We start from the raw sequence: 20074 nt of genomic DNA on the forward strand, positions 1-20074 counted from the left end.
ACCACACATTGAAAGAAGGAATTGGTCATGGAGAAGGTAAACACATTGCTCTTTATTTTCCCAACAACAACATAATGAAAGTCTCTGTTCTTTTTTTATGCAGTCACCAGCAACAGTCTGGCTTGACCAGTTTAAGGCTTTCATTCTGGTACGTGTATTTGAGGTACAGCCCACCCAAACCAGTATGGTTTGATGGATCAATCCAGACCACTGTATAAGGTAAGTTGTGGTGTTTATAAACAGACTCAACAGTTAGCACCAACGTGGAGCCGTGGCTTCATAGTTCTGTGGCTGTGTTGATGGTTCTGTGTGGAGATATTGTATTCATCTTAGTGCTAGCGGGATAATTGAGTTACCTGGACAGCATTTAAGAACTAAAGCTTCATCTTTCTACAACACAATATCATATGAACCCCAATGTACAACATACAAATGTGCACGAACACGCGCACGCATACACCTCATATACAAATGCTCCCAGTTTCAACCTTGTTTCCACTTCTCAGCCACATAAGGTTTCTGTCTTGTTCTTCTGGATTTAAAGTTGATACAATGCACTCCATTTTTAGTGTTAGACAGATAGAACATTTCTTTATGGAGCAATGACCACCTAGATACACACGAAGCACACACTGTATCATCATCATTAAGATTGAAAGATATCTAAACTATTTTCTACAGGGCAACCAGAGTCCAGACAAGTTAGACAAAATACAGCAATCCATGGTACTGCAATCCTGCACATTCAGTATCCAGCCTCATGTTTATTATACTACACGAATGTTGTCATAATACCACACTAACTGTATGACAACAAAGTGTATTGAACATTCATCCCAATACATCTTCTCAATTTCTCTCTTTTTAGAAATTGTCCTATGGATTTTAGACCACTTATTAAGGCTTTGAGATTACTTCAACATGCATAAATAGCTATGACAAATCACATACAGCAGTCAAAATGTCCTGTTCCAGTAGCTCAATTAGACAGGTATGTATTAACCATGTGACTTATCTACTGTTATGGTGTATAATCATAATACATTAACAGAGGTATTGTCATAGGTATTCATAAATGTTTAGGTATTGTCTCTGATGGTATTTGCCTTGGCTTGAGAGGACATTATTTTGGAGCAAGTTCATTGAGGATGGTTTCCCTCTGATTGACAGCTATCCAGCTCCTCTTTTTGTGTCCCTCTGCACTTTCACTGATCTCTGACCCCTGGCCCATAACTCTCTCTGTACCATCCCCCTAAACCGGAGAAATTATACTGACATGGCACCAAAATACAAACCTCACGTGGTCACCTACTTAGGCCACATCAGACATCGTCTTTCTATCCCAGACATTTGATGTGAAACCCTTTCCACGCACTCCTCCTCTCCCAGCCAGTGTATTCTTGATGCTTTACAGCACAGAGTGGGACTAGAGCAGAACTGATCCTCAGAGAGAGTTAGTCAGCTGTGTGCCACTGTGGGGCTTTGCCGGCTGGATGATAGCCAGTTGAGTAACTGTACTCTAAGCGGTTCACACTGTGGTCTCATACTCCATCACCTCTGTGGCTGAGCCCAGACAGCGGTACTGGATCCTTGGTGTGACCGGAGCAGCAGCCTCTAGCACCAGAATGGTTTTGCGCAGACGGCGGTCGATGAAGTGGGCATCCCAGGCAGGGTACTTCTTCCTTGGCAAGTCTATACGGATGACTGGCCCTTCTGTCCTAGGGATGAGGGGTGGGAGATTTGGCTTGGCTCCTCTTTTAAGTGTTCGTACCAGAAACACGTCTGCATTAGCCCCTCCCATCTGCTCACGGTCTCCCCCTTTAGTCCTCTGCAGAGTCCTGGGGGGGCTCGCTACTACATCTGGAGGAAGAGAGGAAGCTGGGGAAAGGCAGGACTCCACTGCTATCTCCTCTGGTACCCCCCATAACCACCCTGAGATAGGACCGTCAGGGTGCAGCAGGCAGTAGTAGACTAACATAAAGAAGGTGCCCAGAGCGTAGCTACTGGCCACCATACACACTATGATCAGGGCACTGAAGTCAGAGGTATGTGGGCCACGGTACACATACCAGAATGTGGTGAGTGCCACATTCTCAATGAATACAACCGCACTGTAGATGAGCATACGGCAGCGTGTGCACCCCTCCCTCACGCTGAACCAACAGAAAACATACACTATGCCGACCATCATGTTATAGATGACCTCCTCCCATTTGGACATGCAGAAGTCTGTTTCGCCTTGAATGATCCAGAATGTCATGATGCACCAATGGGCCACGATGAAGATACCGAAGTAGAGCTGGAATACGGAGGCGAACAGGGCGAAGGCCATCGTACGGGCTCCGATGGTAAACAGGTGCCACAGGATTTGCACACTGACGGCCTTGTAGGACATGGGCAGCTTATCGTCCCGGGAGTCCCTTAGAACCTTCTGGTAGGAGGCGATCATCCAGGACAGGGACACCAGCGAGGCAGAGGCTGAGAGGCCTGGAGAAAGAGGGAGAGGCAGGGAGAAAGAATAATTAAGATTGAGTCTGTGTGAATCAGAAGGCTCTATTGTAGGTTAAGGAATTCTTTAGAGCAGGTATGGGCAACTTTGATGGGGGTGGGGGCCACAAAAAATATGAACTCATCCTTAGTGGCTCTGTGTGAAGGGATTTTTTTGTTGTTGTAAAATTAAGAATGGTGACTAACTGCATGGATTGAAAATCTGGCAGTTGTGACTATGTGAGGTCATTATATGGGGGAGTTTGGGGGGGTGATTATCATTGGTGAGTGATAAGGTAAAGGACTTACAGGAGCAATTAGAGTTAAGTGCCTTGCTCAATGGCACATCAGATTTTTCACCTAGTCAGCTCAGGGATTCAAACCAGCGACCTTTCGGTTAATGGCCCAATGCTCTTAACCGCTAGGATGCCGGCCATCAATGTGAAGGTCACAGTGGATTGTATGGGGTAGTTTGAGATGGTGATGTCACTGGTAATTATTAAGGTTCAGGTCAGTATTTGTGTTCAGATCGTGACTCACCCTGCAACGGGAGGACCTGGCTGGCCTGGACCATGATGCTTAGCTGCAGGACCAGCTGGGGGGCGCTCTTCAGGAACGACTCCAACAGACGCAGCATGCTGATGTCAGCACTCTCAAACATCATGCGCCAGTAGAAGTGACGTCTCTCGTGGTCCCCACGCCAGCGACTCTGCACCCCCAAGTACAGGGCATGGACATACCTGTGGAACATCAGAGGGGAGGTGGGGGGATAGGGACAGAGAGGGAAAGGCATGAGTATGATATTAGAATTATGTCATAATTTGTGCGAGAGAAGAATCTCCAGCTATCGAGAGACGCTCCATATCAATCTGTTTCATCCACATGCCAGCACCATCCCAAGACAGATGGCTCATTGCAGCCTCAGTCCAGCCTCATTCTAGCAACTGAACATCAAACTCTCCAGACAGCTTGGGAACTGTCACTCCATCCAGACAGAATAACTGGTAATGGTATGTCATCTCTTGGTAGAGTGCCACTGAGCGGGTCTGGTCACTTCATCCTTTCCTCTCAAGGCTACAGAAGTGATTGCTTTGACAATATAACATTATACTTTCTCATTTGACCTCTCTAAATGTAGTGAAATGCAGGGACTGTTTTTGTTACTTTATTACCTCCGTCTGATTTTGTGAAAGAGAGGTGTTTCTCTGTGATGGCTAGAGGGATGATGGGATCATGGGACAGAAGAGAGCTCTACACTACATTATCTCAATGAGCCCAGTGAACAAGGAGTTAGTATAACAGTTTTTGTTCTGGTTTCCTCTGTCATATACACATGTCATATACACACAGTACACACATAATTGTATGCTATAGTTGCCCACTAATGATTATGCTCATTCAAATTAATCCAAAAGCATCCTGTTCTGGGACTCCTAACCAACTGTGCTATTTATTTATTTATTTTTACTTATTTTGTACATAATGTTGCTGCTACCATCTCTTATGACCAAAAATAGCTTATTTTCCATTTTAAAAAAATATATTTTTAACTTTTACCCCTTTTTCTCCCCAATTTCAGGGTATCCAATTGGTAGTTACAGTCTTGTCTCATCGCTGCAACTCCCGTACGAACTCGGGAGAGGCGAAGGTCGAGAGCCGTGCGTCCTTCCAGCCAAGCTGCACTGCTTCTTGACACAACGCCCGCTTAACCGGGAAGCCAGCCGCACCAATGTATCGGAGGAAACACTGTACACCTGGCGACCGTGTCAGCATGCATTGTGCCCAGCCCGCCACAGGAGTCGCTAATGGGAAAAAAGCATCCCTGCCGGCCAAACCCTCCACTAACCCAGAAGACCCTGGGCCAATTGTGCGCCGCACCATGGGTCTCCCGGTCGTGGCCGGCTGTGAGAGAGCCTGGACTCGAACCAGGAGCTCTAGTGGCACAGCTAGCACTGTGATGCAGTGCCTTAGACCACTGCACCACTCGGGAGGCCACCCAAACAGAGCTTCTGGACATCAGAACAGCGATTACTCACCTCGAACTGGATGAAGATTCTTTGTTTAATGAGTCTGACGCGAAGGTTATACTGCTTTCCCGAGACCAGGCCCAAATCCCTGTCATTCGCGTGAAGAAAAGACTGAGATACCGGGTGCGGAGGTTGGGGTGCCTTGTGAGAATTCATTGGCAAGTGGGTAAACCACCACTACCTTCCATCCTATTGGCCAATGTTTTCACTGGAAAATAAACTGGATGATCTATGATCAAGACTATCCTACCAACGGGACATTAAAAACTGTAATATCTTATGTTTTACAAGTCGTGGCTGAGCGACGACATGGATAAAATAGAACTGGCCCGGTTTTCCGTGCATTGGCAGGACAGAGCAGCTACGTCTGGTAAGACGAGGGGCGGGGGTGTACAAGACTAAGACTAAGATTGATACAAGACTAAGATTGAATCCTATTACACCGGCTCTGACACTCGTCGGATGTGGCAGGGCTTGCAAACTATTACGGACTACAAAGGGAAACCCAGCCGCGAGCTGCCCAGTGACGCGAGCCTACCAGACGAGCTAAATGCCTCGCTTCGAGGCAAGCAACACTGAAGCATGCATGAGAGCACCAGCTGTTCGGGAGGACTGTGTGGTCCCGCTCTCTATTGCCATTGTGAGCAAGACCTTTAAACATCACAAGGCCACAGGGCCAGATGGATTTCCAGGACGTGTACTCGGAGCATGCTTAGACCAACTGGCAAGTGTCTTCACTGACATTTTCAACTTCTCCCTAATAATTCCACCACATTTACAGTTGAAGCCGGAAGTAGGAAGCTCTCCACAAAAGGTTTGTGAACATGCCTGCTATCAAATACATTTAATTCAATTATACAGATGAAGTAGGAGGTTTACATAAACTTAGGTTGGAGTCATTAAAACTCATTTTTCAACCACTCCACAAATTTCTTGTTAACAAACTATAGTTTTGGCAAGTCGGCTAGGACATCTACTATGTGCATGACACAAGTAATTTTTCCAACAATTGTTTACAGACAGATTATTTCACTTATAATTCACTGTATCACAATTCCAGTGGGTCAGAAGTGTACAAATACTAAGTTGACAGTGCCTTTAAAAAGCTTGGAAAATTCCAGAAAATTATGTCATGACTTTAGAAGCTTCTGATAGGCTAATTGACATCATTTGAGTTGGAGGTGTACCCGTGGATGTATTTCAAGTCCTACCTTCAAACTCTGTGCCTCTTTGCTTGATATCAGCCAAGACCTCAGAAAAAAATTGTAGACCTCCACAAGTCTGGTTCATCCTTCGAAGCAATTTCCAAACGCCTGAAGGTACCACGTTCATCTGTACAAACAATAGTACGCAAGTATAAACACCATGGGACCGTCATACCCCTCAGGAAGGAGATGCATTCTGTCTCCTAGAGATGAAGGTACTTTGGTGCGTAAAGTGCAAATCAATCCCAGAACAGCAGCAAAGGACCTTGTGAAGATGCTGGAGGAAACATGTACAAAAGTATCTATATCCACAGTAAAACAAGTCCTATATCGACATAACCTGAAAGGCCGCTCAGCAAGGAAGAAGCCATTGCTCCAAAACCGCCATAAAAAGCTAGACTATGGTTTGCAACTGCACATGGAGAGAAATATTGTACTTTTTGGAGAAATGTCCTCTGGTCTGATGAAACAAAAATAGAACTGCTTGGCCATAATGACCACCATTATGTTTGGAGGAAAAAGGGGGAGGCTTGCAAGCCAAAGAACACCATCCCATCCGTGAAGCACGGGGGTGGAAGCATCATGTTGTGGGGGTGCTTTGCTGCAGGAGGGACTGGTGCACTTCACAAAATAGATGGCATCATGAGGAAGGAAATTATGTAGATATATTGAAGCAACATTTCAAGATGTCAGTCAGGAAGTTAAAGCTTGGTCGCAAATGGGTCTTCCAAATGGACAATGACCCCAAGCATACTTCCAAAGTTGTGGCAAAATGGCTTAAGGACAACAAAGTCCAGGTATTAAATGTCAGGAATTGTGAAAAACTGAATTTAAATGTATTTGGCTAAGGTGTATGTAAACTTCCGACTTCAACTGTATGTGTGAGGAAACCATGAATAAGGTTTAGAGCCGTGCCATTATTCCGAATTTTAATTGTGTGCCCTCTTAAAACCTCTTAGATGTAAGGTCCCTTTTTAGCGGACCTGTGTGGTTCTGGTACTGGTTCTGTCTGACATTTTTGCTTATAAATTGATATGTGGATACCATAGTGGATATCGAAATGGCTTGCATTGAGCGATAGCCCTGGTTCCCACATACACAGTAATATTTTTTCTGACCCCGTGTGACGTATGATGTGAAATCTGAAACCACTTGAAGCTGGGATGTCCCTGCTACCATTTCATTCGCTCTTCCGACTGTCCATCAACTCCTGGCTGAACCCTACATCACAGCCACTGACAAAGCACATGCCTGCAAGCATTAGGTCGTAGCGCAGCAGGAGGGAGTGGTTTCATCATGATAGCACATTCAGAGATCGATTTATATCCATTAATCAAAAATAAATAATCGATTTGAAACAAACATTTTCTGTTTGCCACAGACGGACAATATTAACATGAGATGAAAGGTGAGTTCCTAGAGCTCTGTGATATGTTCACAAAGATGGGGGCAGAAGTTTTGATGAAGAGAGACCTTTAGAAAATATGCACATTTTTACATACAAATATGTATTTACAGTTATAAGGCAGGTGAAATCTTATAGTTAGTTGTTTTATCATTTCATTATGCTATATTTAGAAAGTATATGTCATTTCAAGCCTTTTGTTGAATAGGAAATACATCATATCAAATATTTCATATTTTTATAATATTTGTACTGTGTACTTGAGCTTGTGTCCTCAATAGTGACTAAACCTCAGCAATTTATAATTATTTTTACCAGAAAGGTGAGATTTTAACCTTTTCTTTGAGTATACAGTATTACTAGTTATTGTTTATGATAAATAATTACTTTTGGGGATTACATAGATGACATTTTCGATTACATTTAACTGGATAATATGCATGGATTAAATTTTGACATCCAAGCTAAGTAATACCCACATATATATTTATTACTGCCACTTTGGTGTTAGTTTTCTTCAATGAGTTGCTTACATTTTGCATCCTTCTATTCCATTTACATTTATTTCCTCTGCCAAGACCGTTTAAACCGTTCCTGAGGGTCTGAGTATTAGTGGATCATATTAGGCTAACATTGTGCTTTTGGGACATGCAGTGGCGTGTATTCATGGATGCCAAGGGAAGCCAGGCTTCCCTCTGTATGTGTACAGAGACATGACTTTGGTCCTGCGGTTTTACGTCCCTCACCCATGCTTGCATCGTCCAATGGTCCCCCGCCCACTTCGCTTCCTTCATTAAAAATGTATGGGCTTCCAATGACCACGTTCACATGCGCACAGTATTCTGGATAGTGGCTCATATCCCACTTAAGGTCTTATTCGAGATTAGCTGTTTCAAATCAAAGTTTATTTATCACGTGCTCCAAATACAACAGGTGTAGGTAGACCTTACAGTGAAATGCTTACTTATAGGCTCTAACCAATAGTGCAAAAAAGATATTAGGTGAACAATAGGTAAGTAAAAAAATAAAACAACAGTAAAAAGACTGGCTATATACAGTAGCGAGGCTACATACAGACACCGGTTAGGCTGATTGAGATAGTATGTACATGTAGATATGGTTAGTGACTATGCATATATGATGAACAGAGAGTAGCAGTAGCATAAAAGGGGTTGGTGGGACACAATGCAGATAGCCTGGTAGACCAATGTGCGGGAGCACTTGTTGGTCGGCCCAATTGAGGTAGTATGTACATGAATGTATTGTTAAAGTGACTATGCATATATGATAAACAGAGAGTATCAGCAGCGTAAAAAGAGGGGTAGGGGGGCACACAATGCAAATAGTCTGGGTAGCCATTTGATTACCTGTTCAGGAGTCTTGGGGGTAAAAACTGTTGAACCTGTTAAGGCTTGGGGGTAAAAACTGTTGAGAAGCCTTTTTGTCCTAGACTTGGCACTCTGGTACCATCTATGACTGGGGTCTTTGACAATTTTTAGGGGCTTCCTCTGACACCACCTGGTGTAGAGGTCCTGGATGGCAGGCAGCTTAGCCCCAGTGATGTACTGGGCCATACGCACTACCCTCTGTAGTGCCTTGCAGTCAGAGGCCGAGCAATTGCTGTACCAGGCAGTGATGCAACCAGTGCGCTCAATGTTGCAGCTGTACAACCTTTTGAGGATCTCAGGACCCATTTATTTTTTTATTTTACCTTTTTTCAATGACGGCCTAGGAACAGTGGGTTAACTGCCTTGTTCAGGGGCAGAACGACAGATTTTTACCTAGTCATTTCGGGGATTCAATATTGCAACCTATTGGTTACTAGTCAAATGCTCTAACCACTAGGCTACCTGCCGCCCCTGTATCAATGAATGAACTAAATATTCCTCAATTAAATGCATATGGGTTAAATGGAATAGTAACTGAATTGTGTATTCACTGTAGGCCTATAACCTCACATATAGTATAATATCATATTAACTCCTGCAGAATGATGCATTTTTTTGCAGTGAAATGATACAATAAATGTGAATTTTGTCTTGGGAACAGGAGTGGAGAAATATGTATTTATTTCAGCATCTCTTGAGAAAATGCAAGTGTAATGTGTTATCTTTGACACTGTTATGCAAGCAGACACTATTTCAACCCCAAATATGCACCTAAAACAAACTGATGTCTTACCAGAAACATGTTTAATGGTTTTCTCAGATTTTAATTTCCCTAAAACCATTCAAACTGATGACATTTTGCACAGGACCAATCTTTCCACTGTTTTGGAGTTAGTGAGTTTTCTTCCCGGTCCCTAAAAGAAATATACAACTTTACTGGTGTTAATTTTATTACTAATGTATTAATTATATCAATGTAAAACATTATTCAGGTGAGAACTACTTTATTTAGTCTTTTGGTGCAAGAAGTTATGACAAAAGAGAAGCTGCATGTAACTATACTTAACAAACAAATGGTCTACCAAATGTCGGAAATTATAATTTGGTCTACCAAATGTCGGAAATTATAATTTGGCCTACCAGATGTCGGAAATTATAATTTGGCCTACCAGATGTCGGAAATTATAATTTGGTCTACAAAATGTCGGAAATTATAATTTGGTCTACCAGATGTCGGAAATTATAATTTGGTCTACCAAATGTCGGAAATTATAATTTGGTCTACCAGATGTCGGAAATTATAATTTGGCCTACCAGATGTCGGAAATTATAATTTGGTCTACCAAATGTCGGAAATTATAATTTGGCCTACCAAATGTCGGAAATTATAATTTGGTCTACCAAATGTCGGAAATTATAATTTGGCCTACCAAATGTCGGAAATTATAATTTGGTCGACCAAATGTCGGAAATTATAAGCAGGAAGTTGTCTAAATTAAGGGTGAAAGTAGCCAGTAGGCTATACTGTCCAGTATGGAGTATCAGCAAAATACATTATTATGGTGGATCCAACTGTGCAGGTAGCCTACTTTTTGAAGTGATTTGTTTGACAATCAGATGAAATATCATCACACAACACCAATGATATGCGAAACAGAGCTTGTGCAGACCCAGAAAAAAAACAGTAAGGGAGATAAGATTTTTACATGCCAGTTTCCCGTCTAAAATCAGCATATCCCAGGCATTTTATACGGGTTTCTCAAAACTGAGATACGAGCCTTTTTCGGGTTATTGTAAACGGGATATGATGTTTATGTGTCAACTCCAAAATAGAATACTTGAGTATCCCTAATAATAACGGGATATTGGTGTGCATGTGAACGTTGTCATTGTTTCATCGACCCCAATGTGCTATGTGGACCTCTTGTGTAAATCTGAATAGGAATTACTGAGAAGTGTGTAGGATAGGCGTAAATTCCTAAATCGGAATCGGCCCTATTGTGAATACAGTAGCCTTCTCTCTGGATGAGTTTAAATTCGTTTAACAATTAGGTCAAGATTGAGCTGTTAAAACGAACCCAGACATCGTAGTCTAGTAGGGCTACTAGGGCTTTTAGAATGCTTTGATCACCATCTTCGCAGAACCCTGTCACACACACGCTCAAGCCAGTACAGTATCCGTATATGAGAGAGCATGGGTGATCTTACCTCCAGACCTGTGCTAGCTGAAATATATGGATGAAGCATTGAAAGAGCCACATACAGGCTCTGCAGCAACCCCGGGCTCCTCCCATAGTGCCCGTCGTAGGCAATTTCCCGAACTCAGCATCGCGGCCAGCGCCCGTTTGATCGCTGTCCTTGGTGGTGAAATGGCTCTCGGCGCCCGATGCTGCGACCGCTGCTGCGGCTGTGCTACTGTCGTTGGTATCCGAATAATCATAGGCGAACCACCTAAAACTCAGCACCTGAACCACCACAGATGGGACGATCACGAAGACCAGTGTCAATGCAAACCACCAGTAGTTCCGGCTGAGGTAGTAATCCGCTGCCAGCCACAGGTCTGAGGCCCCGTCCGAAAAGAACACCAAAAGGGCACATAGCGTCCAGCTGCAATCGTGGAGTGAGTAGCGCTTCCTATCAGGGTGGCACTGAGGCGAACGTTGATCTGAACCGGGCAGACCCTCGGGCAGGATGTCATTTCGCAACGAGACGGGTGCACCATCAGATTTAGCGGCCATGTTTGTTGTAGAGAAGAGAGTGGGTAAGGGAGATGGGGAAATTATGGAAGGGAGGAGGGGGTCGCGTATGTGTGTGAATGCATGCATGTGTGGGGGAGAAAGGAAGGGAGGAATAAAAGGCGAAGGGAGGTGAGAAAGCGAAAACGATATTTCATTTTAAAAATCCTGACAAAAATTTGATTGATTTAGCTCTACCATATAACAGAAATTAAGTGTGAAATTTTAGCAAGCTAGATCATAAGATTAATGATTGGGCGGTTTTATTAAATACTGCATTTGCACTGGCAGGGGGGCCATGACGAAACAGTTGGACGTTCCATCAGTGCCGAACCGAACAATACTGAGATGGCCGTTATGAGAACACATATCAGATGTTAAAATGTCAATTTACTATTATTTATTATGAAATGAATTATATGGAGTCTGTGTTATTGCTGTGTGTATATATGTAGTACGTGTATGTGTGTGTTTTTATTTTTTTGTTTGAACATTTCACTTGGGAAAAATAAATACAAATATGACTGGGATATGTATATGAAATGTAATATCTTTCCTGCTAAAATATATTATATTAAGTCAATTTACAAGTGTATTCAGTCCTTTGTTTCCTACGAGTAATTTGCTATAAAAAAAAAGCTGGTTCCTCCTCGGTGTAATTTAGGCCTACATGATCCATGTGCCACAAAGATACTGTACTTTTAAAATGTCTTCATATGATGATGTGACAGACATAGGGCTATCAAAAAGCAGGTGCCTATGGATCCTGGTACAGTCTCTTATTATACTGACACCTACTGGTGAAAATGTGAAGCAGAGTTGTAAAAAAATCTACAAAGTTAATCAGTAGGGCTAAGATTGTTGTATAAAAAATTGCAGAGAGGATGTATGAGAGAAAGCAAGACAGAACAATGAAGTTGATTAGCTTGGACAGGCTCAGTGTGGGTATTTTTTATTAAGAGAGCATGTTCATCTCCGATTGTCATCCCATCACCACCTTCTTTCCAGAGTTCCCCAGCTCTTATCCAGTAGCTGCTCAACCCTCTTCCTCTAAAAATATACAGAAAGAACTGAATGAATAGGTGAGTGTTTTATTTGTTGCCATTTACATGATTCACATACTCGTTATATTTTTACTCTGACAGTCATATCCACAGTACCTTGCCTGGTTCTTGCAGAAGAGTCATGTTAGTATGAGGTCAGGCTTTAGCTCAGTATGCTAATGTTGTCTTTAGATACGGCTTTGCTAACCTGGAGTTTGTCAAAAGGATCCTGAACATTGAGTCCTGTCTCTTCTTGTGGCAGTAAAAGCTCCAGCCGTACAGCCCTCTGAGCAGTGGGCTGACAGGCGATCATCAGACTTATATCTTGGGTCTTGAGAGCAATAATGAAACAAGCAGGTAGAGGTAAAGAGAAGACTGAAAGATACTGAATAGGCCTATATTTTCACATTCAATGTAAACATTGGAACATACACTGTAGCAAAGAAAACAAAAAGTACTATGGATGCTATGGAGATATATGTTGGTGGCTTGTTGTAAGTTGATTGAAAAAACGTCTATACAACTTTTATGGTCTTACCCTGATGTTCTGGTGACGCAGCCTCATAAGGCGAACCCGGTTGCGCGCCTCTGCAGCCTTCAGTTCACCGATTATTTTGTCTCTCCTAGCTCTTTCTGACTGTTGCGCAGCATTCACAGTGGCCTGTCTGCCTTTCCACTCTGTCAGCCTGGCACATACCCTCTGCCGCGCTACAGCCATCACACCCTGCGCCTCCTTAGGTGGTTCCTCATAAGCCAAATAACGGGCCTTTTGCTGTGGGCACATCTCACGAAGTTCCGCTGCTGTCGCATTTCTCCAATTCCTGCAGACGACGGTATGGGTCTTGGCTGGTGCGTCGGTCATTTTCTAAGATAATCTTTTAGCTTTTAAGCCATTTGAAGTTTAATTAAAAGGAACGTCTAATCATCATGAATAATAGGCCTGAATTAGATGGAGGATGAACTTACTAACGTTGCAAACATTGTTGTATTTCAGACACGCGGGAAGTTGATAAATGTTAGGCTGAGGGCCGATTCCATGGAAGTAGAACGAATTGTCTCATTCTAATTCTATGAGATTCGTTCTGTTTTCTCTCGTCACCACAGAGACGTTACCGTGACATATTGCATTTGCAACGGGTAAAGATGGGGACAGATAGCCTCTCCGTTAGAGCATTAGTCCAGTAACCCAAAGGTTGTTAGTTCGAATCCCCGAGCCAACTAGGTGAAACTTCTGCATTGAGCAAGGCACTTAACCCTAAACGCTCCAGAGGCTGATCCCTGGCCGTGATCTCAAGGGTGTTTCAGGGGGAGTGGGATAGGGGGAAAAACAACCGTGTTGTGATCGAGACCTGGACGCGGCGAGTTAAGAGTGGAACAATGCGAGTCCAATTTAACTTTTCCGATCGGCGCCGTAATAAGAGCTCAAAATATAGGCTACAGTAATTATTTGTCAATATTTCAGAAGAAATCTTTAGTCATCCAGAATGGGGAAAAAAAGAATATTCTGAGGACAAATAGAGAGCCACTCTGTAAATTATCACTAACCATGGTCTCTCTAATAGCCTAGATACAAATACAAAATAGGTTATCATTTCCCACGGTCTCCCCTAAGCGAGTGCATGACTCAAACAATTTGAGGTTTGAGGATATGTTTCAACAAAAATATAGGACAGTAATGTTATGACTAAAGTAGAGAGCCCAGGCTTTCGTAGGCTATAAGATGTTGCAACACAATCTCACACTCAAAGGTATTTAAGCAGATTTGTGCGTTTTTATGTGGCTTAATTCGAATGAAAATATATATATTTTTGTGTTACTTAATTCGTAGGAAAAGACACATTTTTGTGCAACTTCATTCATAGGAATTCTGAAGTTTGCACTAACTTCAGAACAATCTTTTGAAAGTCATTAGAGAAATGCATTTTGAGCAAACATGTTAACAATCCAATATTGTTAATCAACCAGGTTGTCACCAAAATATTTATAATATAATAGTAGCCATATGATTTTATTAATGCCATGCAGCCGGGTTCGAGGCCGGCTGCGACAAAGCCTGGACTCGAACCAGGATCTCTAATGGCACAGCTAGCTCTGTGATGCAGTGTCTTAGACCACTGGGCTTCCCGGGAGGCCCTACTATGTTGGATTTTATGAGGGTTTTATGAGGGAGTAAAAAGCTGTATTTTTATGTTTTATTTGTGGTATCGATGAAGTTATTTGATTGGGGAATGGGGATACATTTTCATGATGGGAATAATGAATCAGTTAATGTGGGGAAACAGAAGACCAAAAAATCTGTTTGGTTTAGATTCCCAAGGTGCAACTGCATGGTATTTGCAACTATAATGAGTCTGGTCTATGATTAATTAAGCCATATCAATGCAGTTAAACAGGTTAATGTAAAATCATTTATTTTGTTGGGTTACACTTACAGCCGTTCCATGATGATTATTACAGTTGTGTTATATACATAGGCTATTGTAACAAGGCCTACTGCCTCTGCCCAGAGGACTACTAAGCTTTCATGGCAATGGCCGCTCACTTTGCCACGCATGAGCTCTGTTTAGAGTCCCTGTTGCAGCTTTCACTTTCTTCTGCTACATTGGTGGCAGCGTTGGGATCACATCCAGCTCACGTCTAGTTATTTGATCTAGTGGTGGGAAGCGTTCTGTTTTTCAACATTGTATTGGGCTTAATAACACTTGAATGAGTAGGTGTGTCCAAACTTTTGACTGGTACTGTATATATGTTTTGTGTGGCCTGTTTTGCACTTTATTTAGGCATTAATACGTGTCACATATCAGTTTGCAAACAATGTAAAAAAAAAAAAAATCTATGAGTTAATAAAGTTGCATACAAACATGGTTTCTTCTTTGCTTTCTTGAGTAAAGCAACTCCAAAATGAAGGTGTTTCAGCCTAGCTCAGTGCTTTCTGTTGTGGTGGGGTAGCCAGCGGAAAATACACAGAGTAGGGGTTGGTAATGTTCTCTAGTTGTGCCGTGATTGGCTCAGTGTTCTGTCACTCTTTGGGGCTCTTACGTCACTGCAAAATCTATGGGGAGAGCTCGAAAATTCAAGCCCCTTGGGTGCTGCCATAGATGTACATTAGAAGTGCCCATCCCAAATATGTTCTCACTCGCCTATAGTATGCAACCCAGACTTGCCAAAAGCCCTGAGTGATGCCAACTTAAATCTTTGGCATACTCTAGGAATCAGGACCTTTTCAGGCCTATTTCATTAGAAACCCACTACACTGAAATCCTTTCAAGAGCTCTGCAGTGAATTCAATGTGCCAAGATCCAACATTTTTTAAAATATATCTTCAAATTAGACATGTCATTTCCTAATGTACTTCCAAGAGGAGGTTTAGAGCTCAGCTGAATGAAGTTGAAACCCTTCTTGCTACAGCACAATCCATTAAAGGCAAAATCTCGTATATCTCCTATAGACTCCTTTCTGAGAAAGGAGGCTCCTCCTTTACTCCTTTGAAAATAAAATGGGGAAAGGACCTTTGACTGACTATCAGTGATGAGTTATGGGTGGAGGTTTGCGACAGGGTATACTGCTCCTCTACTCATGAAAAAATGAAAGAATTTAATTACACATTTTTGTACAAATTTTATTACACCCCACTGAGACTCCATAGAATGAAAACAGACATTTCTCCTAACTGTAAAAGATGTACCTCTGAAAGTGGAACCTATATGCATGTATTTTGGAGTTGTAGAGAGATTGCCAGATTTTGGCAATCTATACATACTGCTGCACAGAAAATACTAGATGTTCAGTTTAATATGACCCCGTGTCTCGATCTTCTTAATGCCCAGCAGGACTTTGTTCTTGATCCTGACAGAGAAAATGTGTTTATGACTATCACATACTTTGCTAAGAAATGTATTCTTCTATTCTAGGCTTCTAATACTTCTCCTACATTTAAAATGTGGATTGACCAGATTGTTGACTTTCTTCCTCTTGAAAATCTCACTTATGACCTCTGCAAGAGACAGCCCAAGTTTGATAGACTCTGGTCTCCACTACTCAACTATATTTGAAATTGGACAGAGTGAAGGGGGTGATTAGGGAAATGAGCAGATACATGTTGTGTAAGGTGCTGTAAAAACTAATTATTTGCTTGTCATCTCAGCTAAGGCTGTAAATAGCTAATAAGAACCTTGATAGTGCTGTTGCAAGTTTTTTTTTGTTTATTATTATAATTATTTTATTATTGTTAGTTATTATCATTTTTAAAGTCTGTCACATCTGTGAACGTGGAATGTGTTTTGTTGGTTGATCGAAAAATAAGAAAACTTAATAAAAATTTAAATTTAAAAAAAATAAAGAAGTGCCCATCCAAGAAGACTCAAGGTCATTGGTCCCAGATAAAATGACGTCAAATCACGTTATACCTACGTTAGCTTTGATTGGACTATTCATGTCAACATCATACTCTCAAAAATATTAACTAGCAAGCTAGACAAGCAGTCATCATCATGAATCAAGTTGACAATCTACTTGGGCAAATCGTTTTCAATGATTTTCATATGAAGAGAAATTCTAGATAAAATGTATCGGTGCTCATCCGCTATTGGACATAAACATTACACAACAAGTTGGAAATTGCAAATTCAACAATGAGTGGTATGGAAGGAATCAGTGGCTAACTGCAAGCGTTGCAAAGCAATCACTAGCCTGCTATTCAGTGGAGAGGATGTGTGGTCCAAGTCTGGGCTTAAGGGTTTCTTTTCCAAGCTTAAAAGCATAAATATTCACATGCAACACCATGGGCCAGAAAAGGTAAAATACATTGACCATGCTGTCAATCCAGCATGACTTCTGACGCATTCAAAACAACTCGGAAATGGGAAATCTCAGACTGGGGGAAAAAAGAGCTCAGACTGGGAAAATACGTTTTAAACGGTCATCCAACTCGGAATTCCAAGTCGGGGAACTCAGTGCTCTTTCTAGAGCTCCGACATGAAGATCACTGACGTCATGATTCAACCTTGTTTTTTCTGAGTTTCCAGTTGTCTTGAAAGCACCATAAATCCAGAGAACGCCAGACTTTGATGACAAAGTTTGATGACAAAATTTGCCCACTAGAAGGTCCGTCGCGCCACGTTCAAGTGAGCACAGCACAACAAGGTGAGTCCAAAAATGTATTGTATGCTGCTGCATGAATTATGTAATATGCCAGGGAGATATGTATACTGTAGCTGAGAAAGTAATACTAAGTGTATGTTGTGTAGTAAACTGCTAGAAGCCCATGTGCCTCACCCTAAACATTTGGTCCATTTCCCCCTCATAACATAGCCTACTGTTCTGAGTTGGTGGTGGTGCACATGTAACCTATAGTCTGTTTTAGAGAAATGTCATAATCAAATATTGTAAGAGCTTTCATTGTCTGCTTATATGCCCCCTTTATTTATCCTAGGTTCTGACTTGGTGCACATGGAGAATACTGTAAGAATGGTCAATGTTCTGAATTGTATTGCTGTACATTTTAAAAGTGCTGAACAAATAGTTATATTGACTAGGTTCATCTTAGCTTGCCCATTGCATCTTATCTGCTCATCGTTCCCTTATGCCATAGTTTGTACATCTCGGTAGTCAGTAGAAGCCACATTTGTTTAAGCAAGTCAGCCATATCAGCTATGTTTTTAGAAAAGGCAGTAAATGAGGCATAATAACTGTTTCGCTGCCAGACAAGGCTCTCCTGATAGCCAGGTGTAGCGGTGGTAAGGATTCACGCAATGGTGCTGAAAAGAAAGCTCTGCTAATGGAACAGCGTTATGTACAGTCATGGCCAAAAGTTTTGAGGATGACACAAATATTAATTTTCACAAAGTCTGCTGCCTCAGTTTGTATGATGGCAATTTGCATATACTCCAGAATGTTATGAAGAGTGATCAGATTAATTGCAATTAATTGCAAAGTCCCTCTTTGCCATGCAAATGAACTGAATCCCCAAAAATAATTTCCACTGCATTTCAGCCCTGCCACAAAAGGACTAGCTGACATCATGTCAATGATTCTCTCGTTAACACAGGTATGAGTGTTGACGAGGACAAGGCTGGAGATCACTCTGTCATGCTGATTGAGTTTGAATAAAAGACTGGAAGCTTCAAAAGGAGGGTGGTGCTTGGAATCATTGTTTTTCTTCTGTCAACCATGGTTACCTGCAAGGAAACACGTGCCGTCATCATTGCTTTGCACAAAAAGGGCTTCACAGGCAAGGATATTGCTGCCAGTAAGATTGCATCCAAATCAACCATTTATCGGATCATCAAAAACTTCAAGGAGAGCGGTTCAATTGTTATGAAGAAGGCTTCAGGTCGCCCAAGATAGTCCAGCAAGCGCCAGGACCATCTCCTAAAGTTGTTTCAGCTGCGGGATCGGGGCACCACCAGTACAGAGTTTGCTCAGGAATGGCAGCAGGCAGGTGTGAGTGCATCTGGACGCTCAGTGAGGCGAAGACTTTTGGAGGATGGCCTGGTGTCAAGAACGGTAGCAAAGAAGCCACTTCTCTCCAGAAAAAAAATCTGGGACAGACTGATATTCTGCAAAAGGTACAGGGATTGGACTGCTGAGGACTGGGGTAAAGTCATTTTCTCTGATGAATCCCCTTTACGATTGTTTGGGGCATCCGGAAAAAATCTTGTCCGGAGAAGACAAGGTGAGCACTACCATCAGTCCTGTGTCATGCCAACAGTAAAGCATCCTGAGGCAATTCATGTGTGGAGTTGCTTCTCAGCTAAGAGAGTGGGCTCACTCACAATTTTGCCTAAGAACACAGCCATGAATAAAGAATGGTACCAACACATCCGCCGAGAGCAACTTCTCCCAACCATCCAGGAAGTTTGATGATGAACAATGCCTTCTCCAGCATGATGGAGCACCTTGCCATAAGGCAAAAGTGATAATTAAGTGGCTCGGGGAACAAAACATAGATATTTTGGGTCCATGGCCAAGAAACTCCCAGACCTTAATCCCATTGAGAACTTGTGGTCAATCCTCAAGAGGCGGGTGGACAAACAAAAACCCACAAATTCTGACAAACTCCAAGCATTGATTATGCAAGAATGGGCTGCCATCAGTCAGGATGTGGACCAGAAGTTAATTGACAGCATGCCAGGGCGGATTGCAGAGGTATTGAATCAGAAGGGTCAACACTGCAAATATTAACTCTTTGCATCAACTTCATTTAATTGTCAATAAAAGCCTTTGACACTTATGAAATGCTTGTAATTATACTTCAGTAATCCATAGTAACATCTGACAAAAATAACTAAAGACACTGAAGCAGCAAACTTTGTGGAAATTAATATTTGTGTCATTCTCAAAACGTTTGACCAATACTGTAGGCACATGACATTTTGTGGGCACCGTTTGTCACCGTTATAGTGCAATTATTGTATTGTTTAGTGCTGTGTTGTGTCTTGGCATTGCTGGCTTGGATAACATTTTTGTTTTGCCCCACCAAGATTTACTGTTATTCACAACAAAAAAACAGGTAGCTAAATATAATAATATGCAATCATTTCCTGTTGATAAGAGCAAAATTCTAGGCCTATTTATTTTATCTTTGGATTCTAAAATAATTTGAAATAGGCATCTATTTCCTATTATTTCCATCTTCATTACATGATACATTCCTCCTCATTTCTGAATGTGATGGTTTCATACTCGCAAAATAGTTTCAATGCCTATAAAACAAGTTAGGATAGGCGACCATTCCTCCCATCTCTCATTTAATAGATAAGCTATTTCAAGTATTTTGCCCAATG

The 20074-nt window shown here is 41.9% G+C and overlaps 1 protein-coding gene across 1 annotated transcript; it reads right to left on the bottom strand.

Moving 5' to 3' along the window:
- Positions 1-32: 32 nt before the first annotated feature.
- On the bottom strand, positions 33-11475 carry LOC112216196 (XK-related protein 7-like). Its single transcript, XM_024376019.2, has 3 exons — positions 10721-11475; positions 3028-3227; positions 33-2487 (listed from the first exon to the last, which is right to left on the bottom strand). The coding sequence occupies exons 1-3, from the start codon at positions 11335-11337 to the stop codon at positions 1529-1531; spliced, it is 1776 nt and encodes a 591-aa protein (XP_024231787.1). The 5' UTR covers positions 11338-11475; the 3' UTR covers positions 33-1528.
- Positions 11476-20074: the final 8599 nt, after the last annotated feature.

Source organism: Oncorhynchus tshawytscha, linkage group LG16 (genome assembly GCF_018296145.1).
Source record: "Oncorhynchus tshawytscha isolate Ot180627B linkage group LG16, Otsh_v2.0, whole genome shotgun sequence".
NCBI lineage: Eukaryota > Metazoa > Chordata > Actinopteri > Salmoniformes > Salmonidae > Oncorhynchus > Oncorhynchus tshawytscha.

Bases quoted from the DNA above. Each gene is read 5' to 3' on its own strand.
- LOC112216196 (XM_024376019.2), bottom strand. From the start codon at position 11,337: ATGCATGCATTCACACACATACGCGACCCCCTCCTCCCTTCCATAATT. The intron at 3,228-10,720 runs GTAAGATCACCC...GATGTTCCACAG, and splicing joins CAGCTAGCACAGGTCTGGAG to GTATGTCCATGCCCTGTACT. The intron at 2,488-3,027 runs GTGAGTCACGAT...CTCTTTCTCCAG, and splicing joins CCAGGTCCTCCCGTTGCAGG to GCCTCTCAGCCTCTGCCTCG.